Source organism: Acomys russatus, chromosome 8, assembly GCF_903995435.1.
Source record: "Acomys russatus chromosome 8, mAcoRus1.1, whole genome shotgun sequence".
Classification (NCBI taxonomy): domain Eukaryota; kingdom Metazoa; phylum Chordata; class Mammalia; order Rodentia; family Muridae; genus Acomys; species Acomys russatus.
Genome location: NC_067144.1, coordinates 38,598,151 through 38,615,741, shown reverse-complemented (window position 1 = coordinate 38,615,741; position 17,591 = coordinate 38,598,151). Strand labels below are relative to the sequence as shown.

General features: G+C 42.4%; 1 protein-coding gene across 1 annotated transcript in view; it reads left to right on the top strand.

Annotated features, from left to right (window-relative positions):
• The window catches only part of Adgrg7 (adhesion G protein-coupled receptor G7), a 66,249-nt gene that overhangs the window by 43,516 nt on the left and 5,142 nt on the right, over positions 1–17,591 (top strand). The window contains exons 12-15 of the mRNA XM_051150449.1: positions 6,564–6,907; positions 7,567–7,663; positions 13,580–13,735; positions 16,292–16,448. Of these exons, the coding sequence (XP_051006406.1) occupies positions 6,564–6,907; positions 7,567–7,663; positions 13,580–13,735; positions 16,292–16,448 (754 nt within the window). The remainder of the gene's footprint in view (positions 1–6,563; positions 6,908–7,566; positions 7,664–13,579; positions 13,736–16,291; positions 16,449–17,591) is intronic.

The window sequence follows — 17,591 nt, the reverse complement described above, 5'->3', positions numbered from 1 at the left end:
GTCTGTCTATCTTGTTGATTTTCTCAAAGAACCAGCTTTTGGTTTTGTTGATTCTTTGCACTGTTTTCTTAGTTTCTAATTTGTTAATTTCAGCCCTGAGTTTGATAATTTCCAGGCGTCTACTCCTCTTGGGTGTTTCTGCTTCTTTTTTTTCTAGGGCTTCCAGTTGTGTTGTTAAGATGCTTATGTGCGATGTTTCCAATTTCTTTTTAAAGGCACTTAGTGCTATGAATTTTCCTCTTAGCACTGCTTTCAATGTATCCCACAAATTTGGGTATGTTGTTTCTTCATTTTCATTGAATTTCAGAAACTCCTTGATTTCTTTCTTTATTTCTTCCCTGACCCAGGTGTCATTTAGCAGAGAGTTGTTTAGTTTCCACAAACGTGTAGGCTTTTTGTTATTTCTGTTGTTGTTGAATTGCAGCCTAAGAGCATGGTGATCTGATAGGATACAAGGTATTATTTCAATCCTCTTGTATCTGTTGAGGCTTGCTTTGTGACCTACGATGTGATCAATTTTGGAGAAGGTTCCATGGGGTGCAGAGAAGAAGGTGTATTCTTTCTTGTTTGGGTGAAAGGTTCTATAGATATCTGTTAGATCCATTTGACCCATGGCATTGGTTAATGATGTTATTTCTCGGCTTAGTTTCTGTTTCAATGACTTATCCTTCAGTGAGAGTGGGGTGTTGAAGTCTCCCACTATTATTGTGTGGGGATCGATGTGTGGTTTAAGCTTTTTTAGGAGATCTTTTACATATGTGGGTGCCCTTGTATTGGGAGCATAGATGTTCAGAATTGTGATGTCATCTTGGTTGACTTTACCTTTGATAAGTATGAAGTGTCCTTCCTCATCCCTTTTGATTAATTTTGGTTGAAAGTCTATTTTGTTCGATACTAAAATGGCTACACCTGCTTGCTTCTTGTGACCATTTGCTTGGAATATTTTTTTCCAACCTTTTACCCTGAGGTAATGCCTTTCATTATGGGTGAGATGTGTTTCTTGGATGCAGAAGAATGTTGGGTCTTGTTTATGTACCCATTCGGTTAGTCTGTGTCTTTTTATTGGAGAATTGAGGCCATTGATGTTGAGAGATATTAATGACCAGTGACTGTTAAGAGTCTTAATTTTGATGTTGTTTCCAGTCGAGCGTTTGTGTAGTTGTGTTTTTGCCATGGGATAGTTATCTATTTCCTGGGTAGTTTTGGTTGTAGCTTGACCCTTTGGGATGGAGTTTTCCTTCTAGTACCTTCTGTAAAGCTGGGTTTGTGGATAGGTACTGTTTGAATTTGTTTTTGTCATGGAATATTTTGTTTTCTCCATCAATGGTTATTGATAATTTTGCTGGGTAAAGTAGTCTGGCCTGGCATCTGTGTTCTCTTAGGGTTTGCAGGATCTCTGTCCAGGACCTTCTGGCTTTTATGGTCTCTGCTGAGAAGTCAGGTGTAATTCTGATAGGTTTACCATTAAATGTTATTTGGCCCTTTTCCCTTGCAGCTTTTAATATTTTTTCTTTGTTCTGCATGTTTTGTGTTTTGATTATTATGTGGCGGGCAGTTTTTCTTTTCTGGTCAATTCTATTTGGTGTTCTGTAGGCCTCTTGTATGTTTATAGGCATCTCTTTCTTTAGATTGGGGAAATTTTCTTCTATGATTTTGTTGAGAATAGTTTCTGGGCCCTGGAGTCTGATGTCTTCTCTTTCTTCAATGCCTATTATCCGCAAATTTCTTCTTTTCATGGTGTCCTTAATTTCTTGGATGTTTTGTGTCAGGAGTTTTCCAGATTTGGCATTTTCTTTAATGGTTGATTCAATATCTGTGATTGTATCTTCTAGCCCTGAGATTCGTTCTTCCATCTCTTGGATTCTGTTAGAAAAGCTCACCTCTGTGTTGCTCGCCTTCTTCTCTGAGGTCTCACGTTCTCGTTTTTCTTCTGTCTGTGTGTTTATCATTGAATCCATTTTCATTTTCAGATCTTGAACTGATTTTTTGATTTCTTTCATCTGATTTTTTGTATATTCCTGAGTTTCTTCCATTGCCTCTTTATAGGTCTTCAGAGCTTGAACCGTTTTAGCTATTTCTTTCATCTGGTTGTTTGCATTTTCCTGCAATTTTTCCAGTTCCACTCTATGTGCTTCTTTTATGTCTCTCACCTGTTTGTCTGCGTCTTCCTGCATTTGATTACGAATTTTATTTGTTTCCTCCATTATCATCCTCATTACTAAGGATTTGAGGTCATTTTCTTGTATTTCCATTGTATTTGAGTTCTCTGGGTGGTTTTCTTTGGGATAGCTGGAAACTGGAGACGCCATGTTGTTTTGGGGTTTTTTGCGTATGCTTTTTCGTTGTCCTTTAGACATCTTGCCGTCTTTGTTTTTGTTGGGTAGCTTCCAGAGTTGAATGGAGGGTGTCTGATGATAGATTCACTTGTTTTCTTACGATTTCCCTAGGCTGCGAGCTCAAAGCTTCACTGGTGTGGATGTTAGGAGGTTAGCCCTGTTGTTCTGGTCTCTCACAGCCAGTGATCCTCAGTCCCTCTCTGCTGTGGATCCTGCAATTGTTCTGGGTCTCTGAATGAGTGTTGGGTCAGGCCAAGGTATCCACAGCCTTCTGTGTTCCCTGCCAAGTCCAGCCAGGAGCACTGGGACCGAACCACGGGCAGAACTCAGCTAGATTCTCAGGGCCAGAACCGTCTGCCAAGCTCAGCTAGGGATTTTGGGCCCAAAATGCACACAGGGCCCAGCCAGAATTTTTGGGCTGGGACTACGCACCAAGCTCCACTAGGGCCTTTTGGCCCAAAGTGCGTGCTGTGGTCAGTTATTGACTCAGGGCCCGAACTGACCACCAATCTCAGCCAGGAATTCTGGATTCAAACTGTACACTGTGTCCAACCAGAGTCTTAGAGCTGGTGGAACCGAGAGCTCTGTCCAGCCTGCGCCACAGCAGGAGAACTGCGGCTGCTCTGAGTTAGCGCCAGTAGTGGAACAAGTGCTCCACCCGGATTGTGTCACCGCAGGGGAGCTGCCGCTGAGCTGAGGTGGTGCCTAGGATGGAACCGCGCACGTCACCAAGCCTGCGCCACAGCAGGAGAACTGCGGCTGCTCTGAGTTAGCGCCAGTGGTGGGACAAGTGCTCCGCCCAGACTGTGTCCCCGCAGGGGAGCTGCCGCTGAGCTGAGGTGGTGCCTAGGATGGAACCGAGCACGTCACCAAGCCTGCGCCACAGCAGGAGAACTGCGGCTGCTCTGAGTTAGCGCCTGTGGTGAAACCAAGTGCTCCGCCCAGACTGTGTCACCGCAGGGGAGCTGCCGCTGAGCTGAGGTAGTGCCTAGTGTGGAGCAGCGTGCTCAACTACGCCTGCGCCACAGCAGGGGAGCTATGGCCACGCTGAGTTAGTGCCTCAGGCAGAATTGTTTGCTGGGCCGGGCCAATACCCGGGACTCTGGGGCCGAACTGTCCGCCGAGTCCAATCTGGGTCCAAAGGCTCCACGCGACCCAAATCCTGCCCCGAGTCCCCTCTCCCGCAGCAATTCCCACCAGCCACCACACCAATCGCCTCCACCGGAAGGCTATGAGCTGCAAACCTCAGCCGCCGCTGCTGGTGCCGCTGGTGCTGCCGCCTCTGCCGCTGCCGCTCCGATCAGAGAAAAACCACGCTCCTCCCGTGTGCAGGGGCACGCAGGTCCTCCGCACCCTGGTCCCTCCGAACCGTGGAGCACTCCCGCTGCCGTGATGTTCGGACCTCGGTGTTCCTGGCTCAGAAATCTGTGCAATTCCCTGAATTGTTCACTGGAGCCTCCAAACGCGGTCCACACTGCTCGCCGCCATCTTGGATCCCCTCCGATATTTTAAATCTTGAATGAAATATTTTATTTATTCTTGGATAAATCCCCATGTGACAATAGCATGGAGAGTGTGTTTTTATAGAAAGGATCAGGCTGTTTGAAAATTTCTTGTTTTCCATATAGGTCATAATATATGTTCAAAATTAGAAAGAGGTTGTAACTACTGTTACCTTTTGTTACATTTCCAAGATATATTTTAAGGAGGGAACATGCCACTGCATGTAGGTGGAGGTCAGAAGACAGCATGTGGGAGGCATGTTCCCCTTTCACCACGTGGACAACACAGGTTGGACATCTTGATGGAAGAGCCTGTACCCACTGACCTATCCATCGCACCAGCCCCTTGTGGTACTTTCATATACAATTTCTCTGAAGACAGTTTGACATTTTTATCATTAAACATCTCAAAGGGTGTAAAAAGCTTAGATAATCAAGGAAATCTCCACTGTATCAGATGGGTTGAGTTTCGTCTATGGAAAAACCCAAAGACTGAGATAGGTTATGGTGGAATATTATGAAACCATGCAGGCCGTAGACTGGGTAGACTTGACCATTAATCTATAGGGTAAGAATATCAAGGTATAGCTATGTAATAGAACTTTAAAAATCCAGGATAGATCCAGAAAACAGCTATTGGGAAGCTCTATAGGCCAAAAACTCTAGAAGAAATTAGATGGTAGTAAATATAGATCTTATAGCCTTCACTGGTACAGGACTATATGCCATAGTGTCCACAGGATGACTATATGCCATAGTGTCCACAGGATGACTATATGCCAAAGGAGAGCGCACGAGGCTGTACTGTCTTTAAAGAATAAAGACAAAAGTCCATACATAGCAGAGAGACTATCATACCTTGCATTTGAGATCAATGCCATTGAAGGACATCTTTCCTCTTTTGCCAGTGTGAAGATGTATATATTGGCCAGTACAGAACACACACATGTACCACAGCATGCATGCCCTCAGCATAGCGTATTACATACATACACTGCATACCTTGTCCACGCCATTCAGCGCATCACATACATGCACACACACAGACCCACAGGTGCACACACACATGATCATACTGAGTTCTAAAAGTTCCTGCTATACATGGCCAGCCTATAGATAAAACCACAGCACAGACTGTCCTTTTCAAGCAAAGACAATACGCAAGTAAGAATTGGGAGGCGGCACAGAGGAGCAATGGTTGGTTCTGCATCTAGAAATAATAAGTTCAAATGCTGGAACACTGAGCATATTTTGTGTTTTTTAAAAAAAGGGCAATTCGAAATATCTTGATCATTTAGCAATCAAGATAATTTCCCAAAATACCACCCTGGAACTCTCATCTTTCAGAGGTACCACGTGGAAAGGGAATTCTAAGCTGTCTTGCAGAAAAGATATGTGGCTATGTTTTAATACGTCAGAAAGGTAGTAATCATCAGTCTACTAAAAATAGCATCAGTAGCAATATAAAATAAATTTCAAACACTTTAACTAATTTTACTGGCTTATGGGAGATTTACTCTTTAAATGAAACATAAGCCGAATAGCCTAGAATTTTCTTTTAACTATATTATATTGTTATATTTTTAACTTTTAAGATCATATTTGGCATTAACTTAAAATTAAAAATATTTAAAAAAAATAAATATTTGCTACAAACATGAGAATTTTCTGTACATTCATAATGGGTTCATCTATTACTGTGTAATGTGTAATGTGCTATGTAGAGGCTCTTTTGCACATAGCCTTTGTGCGCGCTTGCAGATGCCCAAGCTCAGTGATATAAAAACAGTTCATTACCTCTCATGAGTCTGGGCCTTACTAGGGCTCATCTGCTCTTGCTGCGCTGCCCAAGGAGATGGCAATCCAACGACAGCTGGGAGGGTATTCTAGGGCAGCTGTTCTCAACCATCCTAACGCTGCTACCCTTTAATACAGCTCATGTTGTGCTGACCCCAGCCACAACATTATCTCATTGTTGCTTCATAACTGTGGTTTTGCTACTGTTATGAATCATAATGCAAACAGCTGATATGCAGGAGCCCCCAGAGGACTTGCAACCCACAGGCTGAGAACCTCGGCTCTAGTGTCAGACCAGCTGGATCCTTCTCCATGTACGTAGACATGGGACAGTTCTGTGTTGTGTCTTTAGCAGGACATGTTAAGGGGTATGAAAGTTTGTGGCGGTGGGGCGGGGTGTCTCAAGCACTACTTTACCCAATGGAGAAGTCATTCCTGGCTACCAGCCTTCATTCTGTTAGTTAAATCAAGGCCAAGGCAGGCCTAGGAGGGGACTCTGTAGGGCATAAATGCTAGGGATTGGGGTTCACAGGGCACTGGCTTCAGAGACGAGATACATTTTTTTTCTTAACCAGAATGCAATGGTACCTCTGCCTTTTTTTTGTTGAATTCACTGCTTTGCGAAAATTAAGATTATTCTGTTCTGATATAAGTGAGAGAGGAAAATTCAATGGCAGGCTGGCTGCGCCACGGGCTGGATTTACATGCAGTGCCCACAGAGGCCAGAAGAGGGTGTCGTAGTCACCTGGAACTGGAGTTAACACAGTTATGAAACAACACATGAAGGTTGAGAAGGAAACTGAACCTGGGTCCTCTGCTACTGAGCCATCCTTTCAGCCCTAAGGATATTTGTTGTGGTGGTGGTGGTGTGGGTGCAATTGCTTGCTTTGCATTCACTTGATTCTTCATGTTTACTTTTTATTTTTAGGAAAATCAGAAAAACCTCAGTCACTTGGGTGCTGGTCAGTTTGTGTACATCAATGTTGATTTTTAACCTCCTCTTTGTGTTTGGAATTGAAAACTCCAACAAGAACCTAAAGACAAGTAACAGTACCATCAACAGCAACCCTGACGATAACAAAATACCTGTAAGAGACACCCTTGACACCCCGAACCCCTCATGCACGGCCATCGCTGCCTTACTCCACTATTTTCTGCTGGGGACATTCACCTGGAACGGGCTCAGTGCTACGCAGCTCTACTTCCTTCTGATTAGAACCATGAAGCCTCTTCCTCCACATTTCATTTTTATCATCTCATTAGTTGGATGGGGTAAGTGTTGGCATCGACACTTATTTAGCAATTTCGCTTTGTTGCAATTGTTTAATATAAATGTATGCCCATTTGGAGGGCCAATAATTCCGGGTAGAGGGAAAAGAAAATAGAGACAGCACTAAGAACTGTCTGCCTAGCAGTGTATTCTCCAGTGAGGGATCAACACAAGTGTAGTGGACATGCCATAAGCTAAATTAAGGAGGTTATTGTTTAAAACAACCCTTTGCTAGTTTATGCTAGATTTAGAATACATAGAAGTAATCTAGCTAGCTACTTTAATAGAAATGTTTCATGGAAAGCAATGGAGGTGACTTGTTAAGAAAAAAGTCTTGAAAGTTATAGTGTGTCCCAACAAGGACACAGGGAAGAATTGTCTCAGCGCTACTCAGATTTAAATTGTTCCAAGTAAAAGAGGAACTCAGACATTTGGTGACAACCATTGTGATCAGAAATGAGAAATCAGAGACAACACTAGAAGTAAAAAGAGAACAGAGAAAAATTCTACTCTAATCTACTTTTCTCATGGGTCAGTGTATTGTCCAAAGAGAAAAAGGAACACATCTAAAGAGGTCACAGGTATATTTTACTCAAAGTCTTGCATTATTAATGTCCGACTTGGATAACATATTAACTCTTTGCCTCTCTTTATCACGTAGGAGTTCCAGCAATAGTAGTAGGTGTAACAATAGGGATTATCTACGCCCAGAGCAGGAACAAGTCAAACTGGGAGTTAGACTATCGGCAAGAGGAAATGTAAGTTTTTATCTCTTTAAATTTCTTTGACATAAAAGTATACATATCCACAATATCATCTCCAACTTACATTTTATAAATGTCATATTTTGTAATGGGTATTTTTAAGCTCTCAAAATACAACATATTTTAAATAAAATGGCACAGAAATTTCCTAAAAAGGAAGCATCCACTGTTTGACCATATAAATCTGAAATTTCTTATATTAAAGTTGCATTATTTTAGTTAGTGAAACAAACAAACAAAAAACCCACAAAAACATCGTGTGGCATAATAGTTAAGATCCTTGGTAACCCTGTGTCTTGGTTCCCTCATCTAGAGTGCTGATAGGAGAGTGATTTTGCTCAAGCATTGCTATATAGGGGAGTCAATCAACCCTGAGAACATTTAATAGCTCACCAAGCCCCTCCCCATGGTTCATTCTCCATGAGTCCCTTGGATGAGCTCATTGTGTTAAACATGATTATGAGAACTGTTTCATGGTAAAGGATCGTGTGCCACAACTTCTTGCTTGGCCAGCAGCATGAATAACTAACTGTTCATATTGCAAATACTTGACTGCATAGTGTTTGGCTTTTATGCAGAAAGAAGAGAAGAAAGCTAACCTGGGCTGAGCCGAGTTGAGAACTCCATACTTCACTTGTATTTCTCCCACCAGACAGCACCTGCCTTGTAGTTTACCCTTCCTTCTCCTGTCTCACCCTGCCATTCTTATCCCAAAATTCCACTTTAAGTCTTAAGCCAACTCACCTGAAAATCATATTATCAGAATGGTACTTGGGCATCCCAGGGAAGCCTATGCTGTCAAGGTACATGCTAAATTATGCCAACAGGAAGGCTGACAGCCTGGCTAGATTTCACATCCTAGACTTTTGTTTTATTAGATTTCAATGTCATTTGGAGGCTTAAAACTTAAATTTCACAATTAGAAATAAGAGATGTAAATATCTCATGGGAGAGGTCATTTATTTTCATTCCATCATTAATTTCTTGCCATTCATTTTCTATTTCTACCCCGGACATAGAGCTTTCATGAGAGAGAAGCCAGTTTGCTTAAGCATTCACCCTGAGCTATCAGTAATTTATAACGGGGCTCTTTCCTGAGCACAGTGTTAGCCACTGAGGACAGCATGAGGCCACTGTTAATTACAGATGGGAGGAGAGGACAGGATGTGTAATGTGACCATCTAGATCATCCTACCATCTCCTGCCATCCACATGTGCTATCACAGGTCACACTTCTGCATCTGTTGAGAAAGCGGAGGGATGGTGTGTTTCCCCTGAGTCATCCTTCCACCAGGACCTCCTTGGTGTCTCATGGTCTACTTCACTGAGCCCAGTTCTATTTCTCTGACTTGCAGGCCCTGGCCCAGTTCCCTGACCTGTTGTTTTCTCTACATGTGCCTAGTTAAGGAGCAATGAAGGGCGGCCACGCTGCTCTTGACACACCACCGCAGCTCTCTACTGTCATCAGATAGGCTGTCTCGTGCTCTCTAAGAGGGAAAGGATTGGCGTTGGCCATGGGAATTTATAACATACTGGTGGTGAGCTTTTCCACTCTATGCTGTAGAGGTTAAACCTGTTTTTTTTCCATATTCCATGGCAGAATAGTCAAACCATTTAACGTATCTGAAGTCTATGGAGGATGTTCAATGGACTCCATGCCTTTATTTTTGTCCGCCTCCATCCTGCAACCCTCCTTTTTCCTAGAAATTCTACCCAATAACTGTAGATGTTAGCCCCACTAGGACCCATGCTCCTCCTCCTAAGTGGTCCACATCTTGAAGTATGAGTCATTTGATTCAGAATAACAAAGCATAAGGCATGCATGAGAACAAAAGTACCACAGTCCCTTCTGAAATAAAGCAATGAATAGAGGGGAGAGTTTTCCTTCCTGACACATATTGTCAAGTATAAGCCAGTATGAAAGTGTGGGTCCCCTCTGGGTCTTCCCAGCCTTTGGCCACTGGAGATGCTCACTGCACACACACACAACAAGTGATGGTTGTCATAACTTGTAACTTTAAGCATAAACTGCAACAGTTATCCTCCAACCAGAGATGAAAGGCAACGGATCCTACAGATCCTTAAGACAAACTCTAAACACATTAATCATCTTCTTTAGAGATGGACCCACTCTATCTGTTAAAGGCAGGCATCCCTGTTTATTAGCTCATTACAGACTTGAAAATCATCTCAGTTTTATCACAGGTCATTCAGATTAGAAACATGATTTCCAACAGTTTAAATAATAATGTTCCAATGCAAAACAATTTAAAAATCCTTTGTCATATACCATAGTGTTGCACCACCATGGAAAAGCAAATGAATAGGAATTGAAAGCCAAATATGCACTTGGCTTCTGGTTATGTTTTTACTGAAAAAAAAAAATGACATGCAATATATTTTGATCATTTTTTCCTTCTTTTCTCCCAACTCCTCTGAGATCCTCCCTGCTCACCCATCCAACTTTACGCTCTTTCACTTTCTTAATCTCTCTTTCTCTCTCTCTCTCCTCTCTCTCTCCTTCCCTCCCTCTCTCCTTCCTTTCCTCCCTCCCTCTTTCTCTTTGAAGAAAAACAAAAATAAGAAAAAAAACAAATAAACAAGAAACACACCACACACACACACACACACACACACACACACACACACACACACTACTGAAAATCAAAGCAAACAAGCAAAAGGCAAATAAGCAAAAAATGCCAAAACAAAGCAAAACCGAACAAAAAAATTCCTCAAAAATTAAGTGAATTTGTTTGTGTTGGCCAACTACTTCTGACCATGAGGCTTGACCCTGGAGTGTGTGTTATGATTAAGGCCACCAAAAGATGTCCGGCATAAAGGAGGTTTATTGTGGGAAAGAGGGAGAGGGGAAAGAGAGGGATCAGTGAGGGAGAAGGAGGAAGGCACCCGTGACACAGAGAGACTGACAGAGACAGAGAGACAGAGTGAGTGAGTGAGTGAGTGAGTGAGTGAGTGAGTGAAAGAGAGTGTGGGGTGGAAGGTGGGTTCTTTTTATCCAGCACACACCTGGTATGCATCTGGCAATGGTGGCAGGTAGTAGCATAAGAGGTTGCTAGGACCATGAGAGGTAGGCTAGTGGGGCACCTGTACACTACCATCCCTCCCTTTTTGTTTGATTAAAAATGACAAACTTAGGAAGGGGTCATAAGGTGGGAATAAAGACACTGTGTTCAGAAAGGCTGCGTCCTGCTGACTTGGGAGCCATGATATCTTTGGAGACCCCCCCAAAAAACTGGAATGCTGGTGAAGTCCTGAGAGAGTCACCAGTTTTACTGCTGGCCAGGATCTGTGAGAACACCTGCAGCTAGGAAGGAAAATGTAGGCTCAGCTGATGCAGTCTGTGAGGTTACACTGGAGCACCTGTGGATAGCTGCTTTGGTGCTGTTGCAGAGGTAGGAGATGCCTGGCCTTGACAGGATACTGGGACACATATACGGGCAGAGGACAAAGTTAAACAGGTTAGCGAGAAAATTATTTTTTAGATGCACATTTGAAACTTTTGGACCCATGGTTTTAGTAGCTGGGGGAGGGAAGTCCCAAAACTAGGGAAAGGGGGAAGGAATCCCAGCTAAGTACTGCCAATTAACAGCCTAAGTTTCCCACCTAGGTAGAGGCGTTCCTCTTTCTTTTAAGCAACCTTCAGTCAGACTGCTTCCCCACATCACTCCTATTGCATGGCCCTCACAACACACTACACTCCTGGTGTCCTCCTCTGCTCACGTCCTGCCCCCTGTACTGCATCTGGAGTAATACTTTTGAACCTAAAGCCAATCATCTTTTGTCTCTCCACCTCATCCAGAATGCAAGTAATTGCTTACAAAGAGCCAGAGTAGTTGGCAGCAGTCCCCAAACTTTGTGCATTTACTCACTCTGTGCCACACTGGCCCCTGTGTCTAAAGCTGTCACCTTGGGACCTTTGAATGTAAGGCAATCTCTGCTTAGAACATCAACGTCTTTGCTCAAGTATTGTTTTCCTGTGAGACTCCCCCAACCACTCTACCTAATTGAAACCCTCCCCCCTGCATATATAGCAGGTTCTACAAATGCATATATATATATATATTTTTTTTTAAACTCTTGTTGCCCACCTTTTTTTGACTTCTAAGCTTGTCGTCACCTGACATATTATCAATCTTATTTTTGTTTTATCTGCATCTCTGAACTAGATTAACTTACAAAATTATGGAGTTTTCCTTACTGATAATTTCCTGGTGTTTAAAACACTATCTGACACATAGCATGTTCTCTCTAAATATTTCTAAATGAATTTACATAATTTTCAACTTTGATGAGAAAGGAAAAACAGAAAGCACACCCAAACTCCCTTCACCAAGACAAAAACAGCCACAGACAACCTGCAAAACAAGAAAGGACAACGGAACTAAGTAACTTTTGAAAAGTTTATGTAATCATTAGCATTTTTAAATGTCTGTCAAAGGGATGAGAAGGGACTTCAGTTGGAAAATGTTTGCCATGTAAGTAAGAGGATCTGAGTGCAGGTCCCAGGCACCGAGGCAAAAAGCCAGACATGGTGGCACGCACTTGTAATCACCATGGCCGGGAAGCTCAGGCAGGCAGACCCCCAAGGCTCATTGTTCAGCCTGATTCAGGCTCCCAGCCAAGGAATAGACCCTATCTCAGAGGATACTCATGGTTATCCTCTAGTGCGCGGGCGCGCTCACACACACACACACACACACACACACACACACACACACACACACGCACGCACGGAAACTGCTTAAGTTACAGAGTACTGAAGTAATAGAATAGTAAGTACAATGTGAAATTAATTAATGAAGGTTCCCTTTTTTATTCTCCAGTGATATCTAAGATAGGCTAAGTGAGTTCCAGAAGCATTTAGTGAATGGCATCATTTGTTTAAAAAAAATGAATGGAAGATGTATATTTGCTAATTTTTATACAGCCTAAATCTCAAAGGATACATCAGAACCACTGGTGAAACTTGGAGCTGGAAACATTGTCCTTCCTCGGCCATTTGTGCTTTTTATTATTAGAAGCTAGGATAAGCTACATATCCAAAAGCAGAGTAAAAATAATAGCTTGACTCAACTTAGGTACCTTATAAACAACAAGAAGTAATGTGTAAATTCTAGACTGTGGCCTAGAAGTACAAAAATCAGGTACTTTTCTGTTGCTGTGATAGAACACCCTTACAAAAAGCAGCTTTGGGAAGAAAAGTTTATTGTGCCTTAATATTGCATGGGGAAACAGTCCTTCCTGGCTGAGAAGGCATTATAGTGGGAGCATGAGGCCACCCCAAAAGTCACAAAGCAGAGCTATGGCATTTTATCTGTACACAGAAAGAGACAGAACAGGAAATGGAGCCTTAAAGTATCATCTATATAATATAAAATACAAACCTATAAAGTATGAAGTATAAAACTTTTAAAGCCCACCTCCAGGGATGTACTTCCTCCTGCAAGGCTCTGCCTCCAAAAGGTTCCATGACCTTCTCAAATGGTGCCACCAAGTGGTCAGTGCGTGAGCCTCTGGGGGACATTTCTGATTCAAATCACAGCAGGGCATAGCTCAGCAGTAGAACAACCCAGCATGCCCCGGGTCCTGGGATCCTTCTCCCCACAATGAAAACAACAAAACAGCAACAATGACGCCACCAATAAGTAGTTCAGGTCTGTGTTACCCAAAAGCGCATCTACCTTCTACTGACTCCTAGGAAATTACGGCAGTACCAGCATTTCTAATGGGCTGAATTGTTACTAAAAGTGACGTCAGCAGGGTAAGATGCTGAGGGACATTATTAGCAAGATCTTCAGTTCCATGGATGCCGGTAATGTTGATAGCAAAAGCAATCGGTATTTGTTCTTTTCTTGGTCTGCTGAAATAATTTGTTTTCCTTCACAGCTGCTGGCTAGCTATTCCAAAGAGCAATGATTTTGTAAAAAGTCCGTTTTTGTGGTCCTTCATCATCCCAGTGACCGTTATCCTCATCATCAACATCGCGATATTTATCGTGATCACAGTCAAAGTGCTGTGGAAGAACAACCAGAACCTGACAAGGTGAGACTCCCCGGGAGTGGGAAACTGCCAGCAGAGACTAGTGTGTGCGTGTGTAAAACCCAGCAGCTCGGCACACCCCATGCTGACAAGGTGAGACTCCCCGGGAGTGGGAAACTGCCAGCAGAGACTAGTGTGTGCGTGTGTAAAACCCAGCAGCTCGGCACACCCCAACCCCTGCAGAGGCTTTCGACATCTGCACGAGGCACGGGCATGTGGTACCCAGGAGAGATTTCCCGGTGAACTCTGACCGAAGAGCTGGATCTTCTCACCTTCTCATCTAACCTAGTCCAGCGTGGTACACAGCATTGGACGACATACTCCCGTGTCACCTTAGCCCAAGCAAAATTCAAACTCTGCAGTTTCAAGAAAAAGTATTTCCTTCTTTAAAAATCCACCAAATTCAGAACATAAAATTTGAATACTTTAATAAGAGAGCTGTAAGGAAGGAGATGCTGGCATCCACATTTTCAATTTGAGAATTACTACCTGCGTTACACAAGTAGCTTACACAGTAGCTTCAACCCTTTCAAAAATTCTTTGCAAGTATATAAAACTTGGAGATTTCACTTATGGATGGATGATTCTCTCATGTAAAACATGGACAATTTAGTGACACTGCGACCACACTCCCTGGCTTTCCAGGTCCCACCCAGCTGCCTGTCTTCCTGACTGTGACTTTTCTGGGTCCAGGAAGTGATCTTACTGTTGTCTCTAATATCCAACAAGATCGGAAACCCCTGACCAGAAACACGCTGCAAACTCCTACCCTGAGTTTATAACATGAACTCGGCGGAATGTAGTACAGATGAAGCTATGAGCTCAGGCTGGATTCTGCAAGCCTCTGAGCATTGCGCATGTTCTTCCCATGTGGACGTCTGTACACTCACACTCAGTCCGGGAGGGGCGTCTACGCAGTGACAACAGACAAATGAAAACCACCATTCTTGATGAGAATATAATCTTAAATATGTGCTTTACAAATCGAGTACCACACTTCACACATGTAACAGCTCTTACTTAAAGAGTATACGGGGAAATACCTTTCTTCGTAAGCATTAAAACAAACATGCATTTTAGTAATATCTGTTTTAGTAAAAACAAATATGCGTTAGTAAAACAAAACAGACTTTAATGATGGGTTTTCAGCCTGATTGTATATCAGATTATGTTTCCCACATACAAAACATCACAACTGGTCAGAGACACCAATAAAATTTGCATTTCTCAATTTTGAACGGCTGACAGCCTGTGGCTTTTAAATTGGCCTAGTACCACTAAGAAGGATCCATAATTGTTTTAGCTGATTCTCTAGATACACACCAAATCACGTCAACACTTACGGACTTAAAATGAGAAACTGTTATATGTCATGGGATTGTATGCTGCTTGGGTAGCGCTAGGCAGGTCCAAATATTGACAGGGGAGCTAAGATGCCTCCCTTTCATATGTAGTTTCTGGTGGTCTGTTGATTGTTGGTTGGCCTTGGGTTTTTCAGGTGGGGAGGCTTGTCCTCTATGTAGTTTTTGCCCCCTACATCCTCTGTTACCTAAGCTCCCACTTCTTAATATATTCGTACTGTAGATTAACACAGAGGGTTCACATTTTGGTGGGTGCAGAATGAAAAATAAGCATGACTAAGACATAAAGACGTAGAGACAAAAAAGTATGACCAGCAATGACAGTAAGAAAGTAAGTTCCAATTTTCCTGAATGAATAAACATAGGGATTTCATTCTGGGGGAAGGGGCTGGGGGATTCATATCTACATAGGGGATGTATCAATTCATAAGGAAGCCCAATTTGGGGTCATAATTTGAAAAGATGGTAGACACATGTTTAGACATGTGTTTTGGGCATAATTATCTCAGTTTCTTAGAGCTCACATGTAAAAGGTTAAAACGATGGACAGAAACACCTCTGAACATATTCATTTTGCACTGCAAAGTTTTTACTGAAAATGAAGGAAATAGTGCTTTTGAGAGTATGCCAACACAGGAGTCTGGTCCTAAACAGCCCTGCCACACTCAGTCAGTCTCACTATCTGGGTTGCCGAGAGTGGCGAGAGAAGGCAAACTCTATGAGCGAGCGGTTTCTTTCCAGTCTCCGACGTGCTCTCCTGCTCACAGGAAGTCACATAACCAAGACCAGATTTTGGGGGTTGCAGACTTCCAAAAGAGAGAGGATAAGTCTGCTTCTAAGTAATCTTATTTTTATATCACTCCAAGACACGAGAGGTAATGCAACTTCCCTACAAAATGGATTTTTTTTACTAGCTGATCTTTTAGCAATAATTAAAATCCCATTCTAAAAAAACTTGACATCTCATGAAATTTCCTGCGTAGTACTAAAAGAATGATTTGCCTAAGCTTTGAGATAAGCAGTAAGGTAGTTTAGACAATAAAATCACAGTTTCTTCAGGGGGTCATTAGGTGTGGCATAACATTAAGTGAGCAAAGTATATGGGCAGCTGAACATGCAGGCTAAATATGGGTAGTGATGGCATTAGTAAGCAAAAGCCTAATAAGCCATATTTTCTTTCTTATTTTCTCTCATGCAGCACGAAAAAGGTCTCATCCCTAAAGAAGATTCTTAGCACATTATCTATTGCCGTTGTTTTTGGAGTTACCTGGATTTTAGCATATGCTATGCTGATTAATAATGATGACATCAGGATTGTTTTCAGCTACATATTCTGTCTTTTCAACACCACTCAGGTATGGTACAGGTGCTCTGAACGAGGCAGATCATATGGCATGGCAGATAGCATCACCCTGGACCAATGTTTCCTTCATGTAAAACCCACAGGAGACCACTGTTTAGTTACCTGCAGGGGGAGTCAGTTTTAATAGATTCCGTGAGAAGAACAAATGCTTTCTGTGTCCTTTTCTGGCCTTGAGGTCATAGAGTAAGATCTCCGTAGGGTTGGCACATGACTCCTTCTTCTCTGAGTAAAAGATACTTCCTCAGGTGGAACACCTCCTTTCCTTTCTCCCATGCAATGAGTTTGTTTTTCTTGGAATAAGCAATGGTTGTTATTTCTTGAACTTGGAACTCTGTGGTTTGCTGAATTCTTTCAATTTTTAAAAAACGTGTTAAGATTGGATTTAGGTTCAGCATCTGAGCTATCTTTTCTGTAGAATTTTAACCGCATTTGTTAACAGTAGTATGGGGACATGCCATGGAATATGTGTCAGAGGTCAGAGGCAACATACAGAAGTGAGCTCTCTCCTTGCACACGTGGAGTGTGGGAATAAAGCGCAGATCCTCACACTTGGTGGCAGGCACCTTACCCTCTGAGATATCTTTCAGGCCCAGAAGCAAAATATTCACCTTGTAGGGAAAAAAACAAACAAACCCTGCTTATTCTGTAGTTGGTGAGTGTGAAGTCTTAAAATACCATTAAAGTTAAAGACTGCTAGCTCAGTGGGCAGTTTCTGTCCTAACCAGTATTTTCATCTGTTTAGTGAACAGTGCTTAAAAAAAAAAAAAAAAAAAGGCACCAAGGACTGAGTTTGTGTGTTCCCTAGTTTTCCATTTTGTCAGTTTTTCCTTCATGTACTCTGAATGAAGACTGACCATTCCTCCTCATGATAGATATTTCTGATTATTATATTTTCTATTTACACTGGGATGTCTTTTATTTCTGATAGTTCCTGTTGTCATAAGGCATACTTTTTCTATTACCTAGTCTTGCTATGCACATTGGTTACATGATCATGTGTGTGCAAACATGAATGTGTATGTGTGCCTGCGTGTGCATTTGCTATGGGCTTCTGTACCCTAAAATTTAAAGCCTATACTATGTAGGCATCAAATACACAGGCCCTGCCTTGTTGTCTGCTGTGACAGTCTCCATC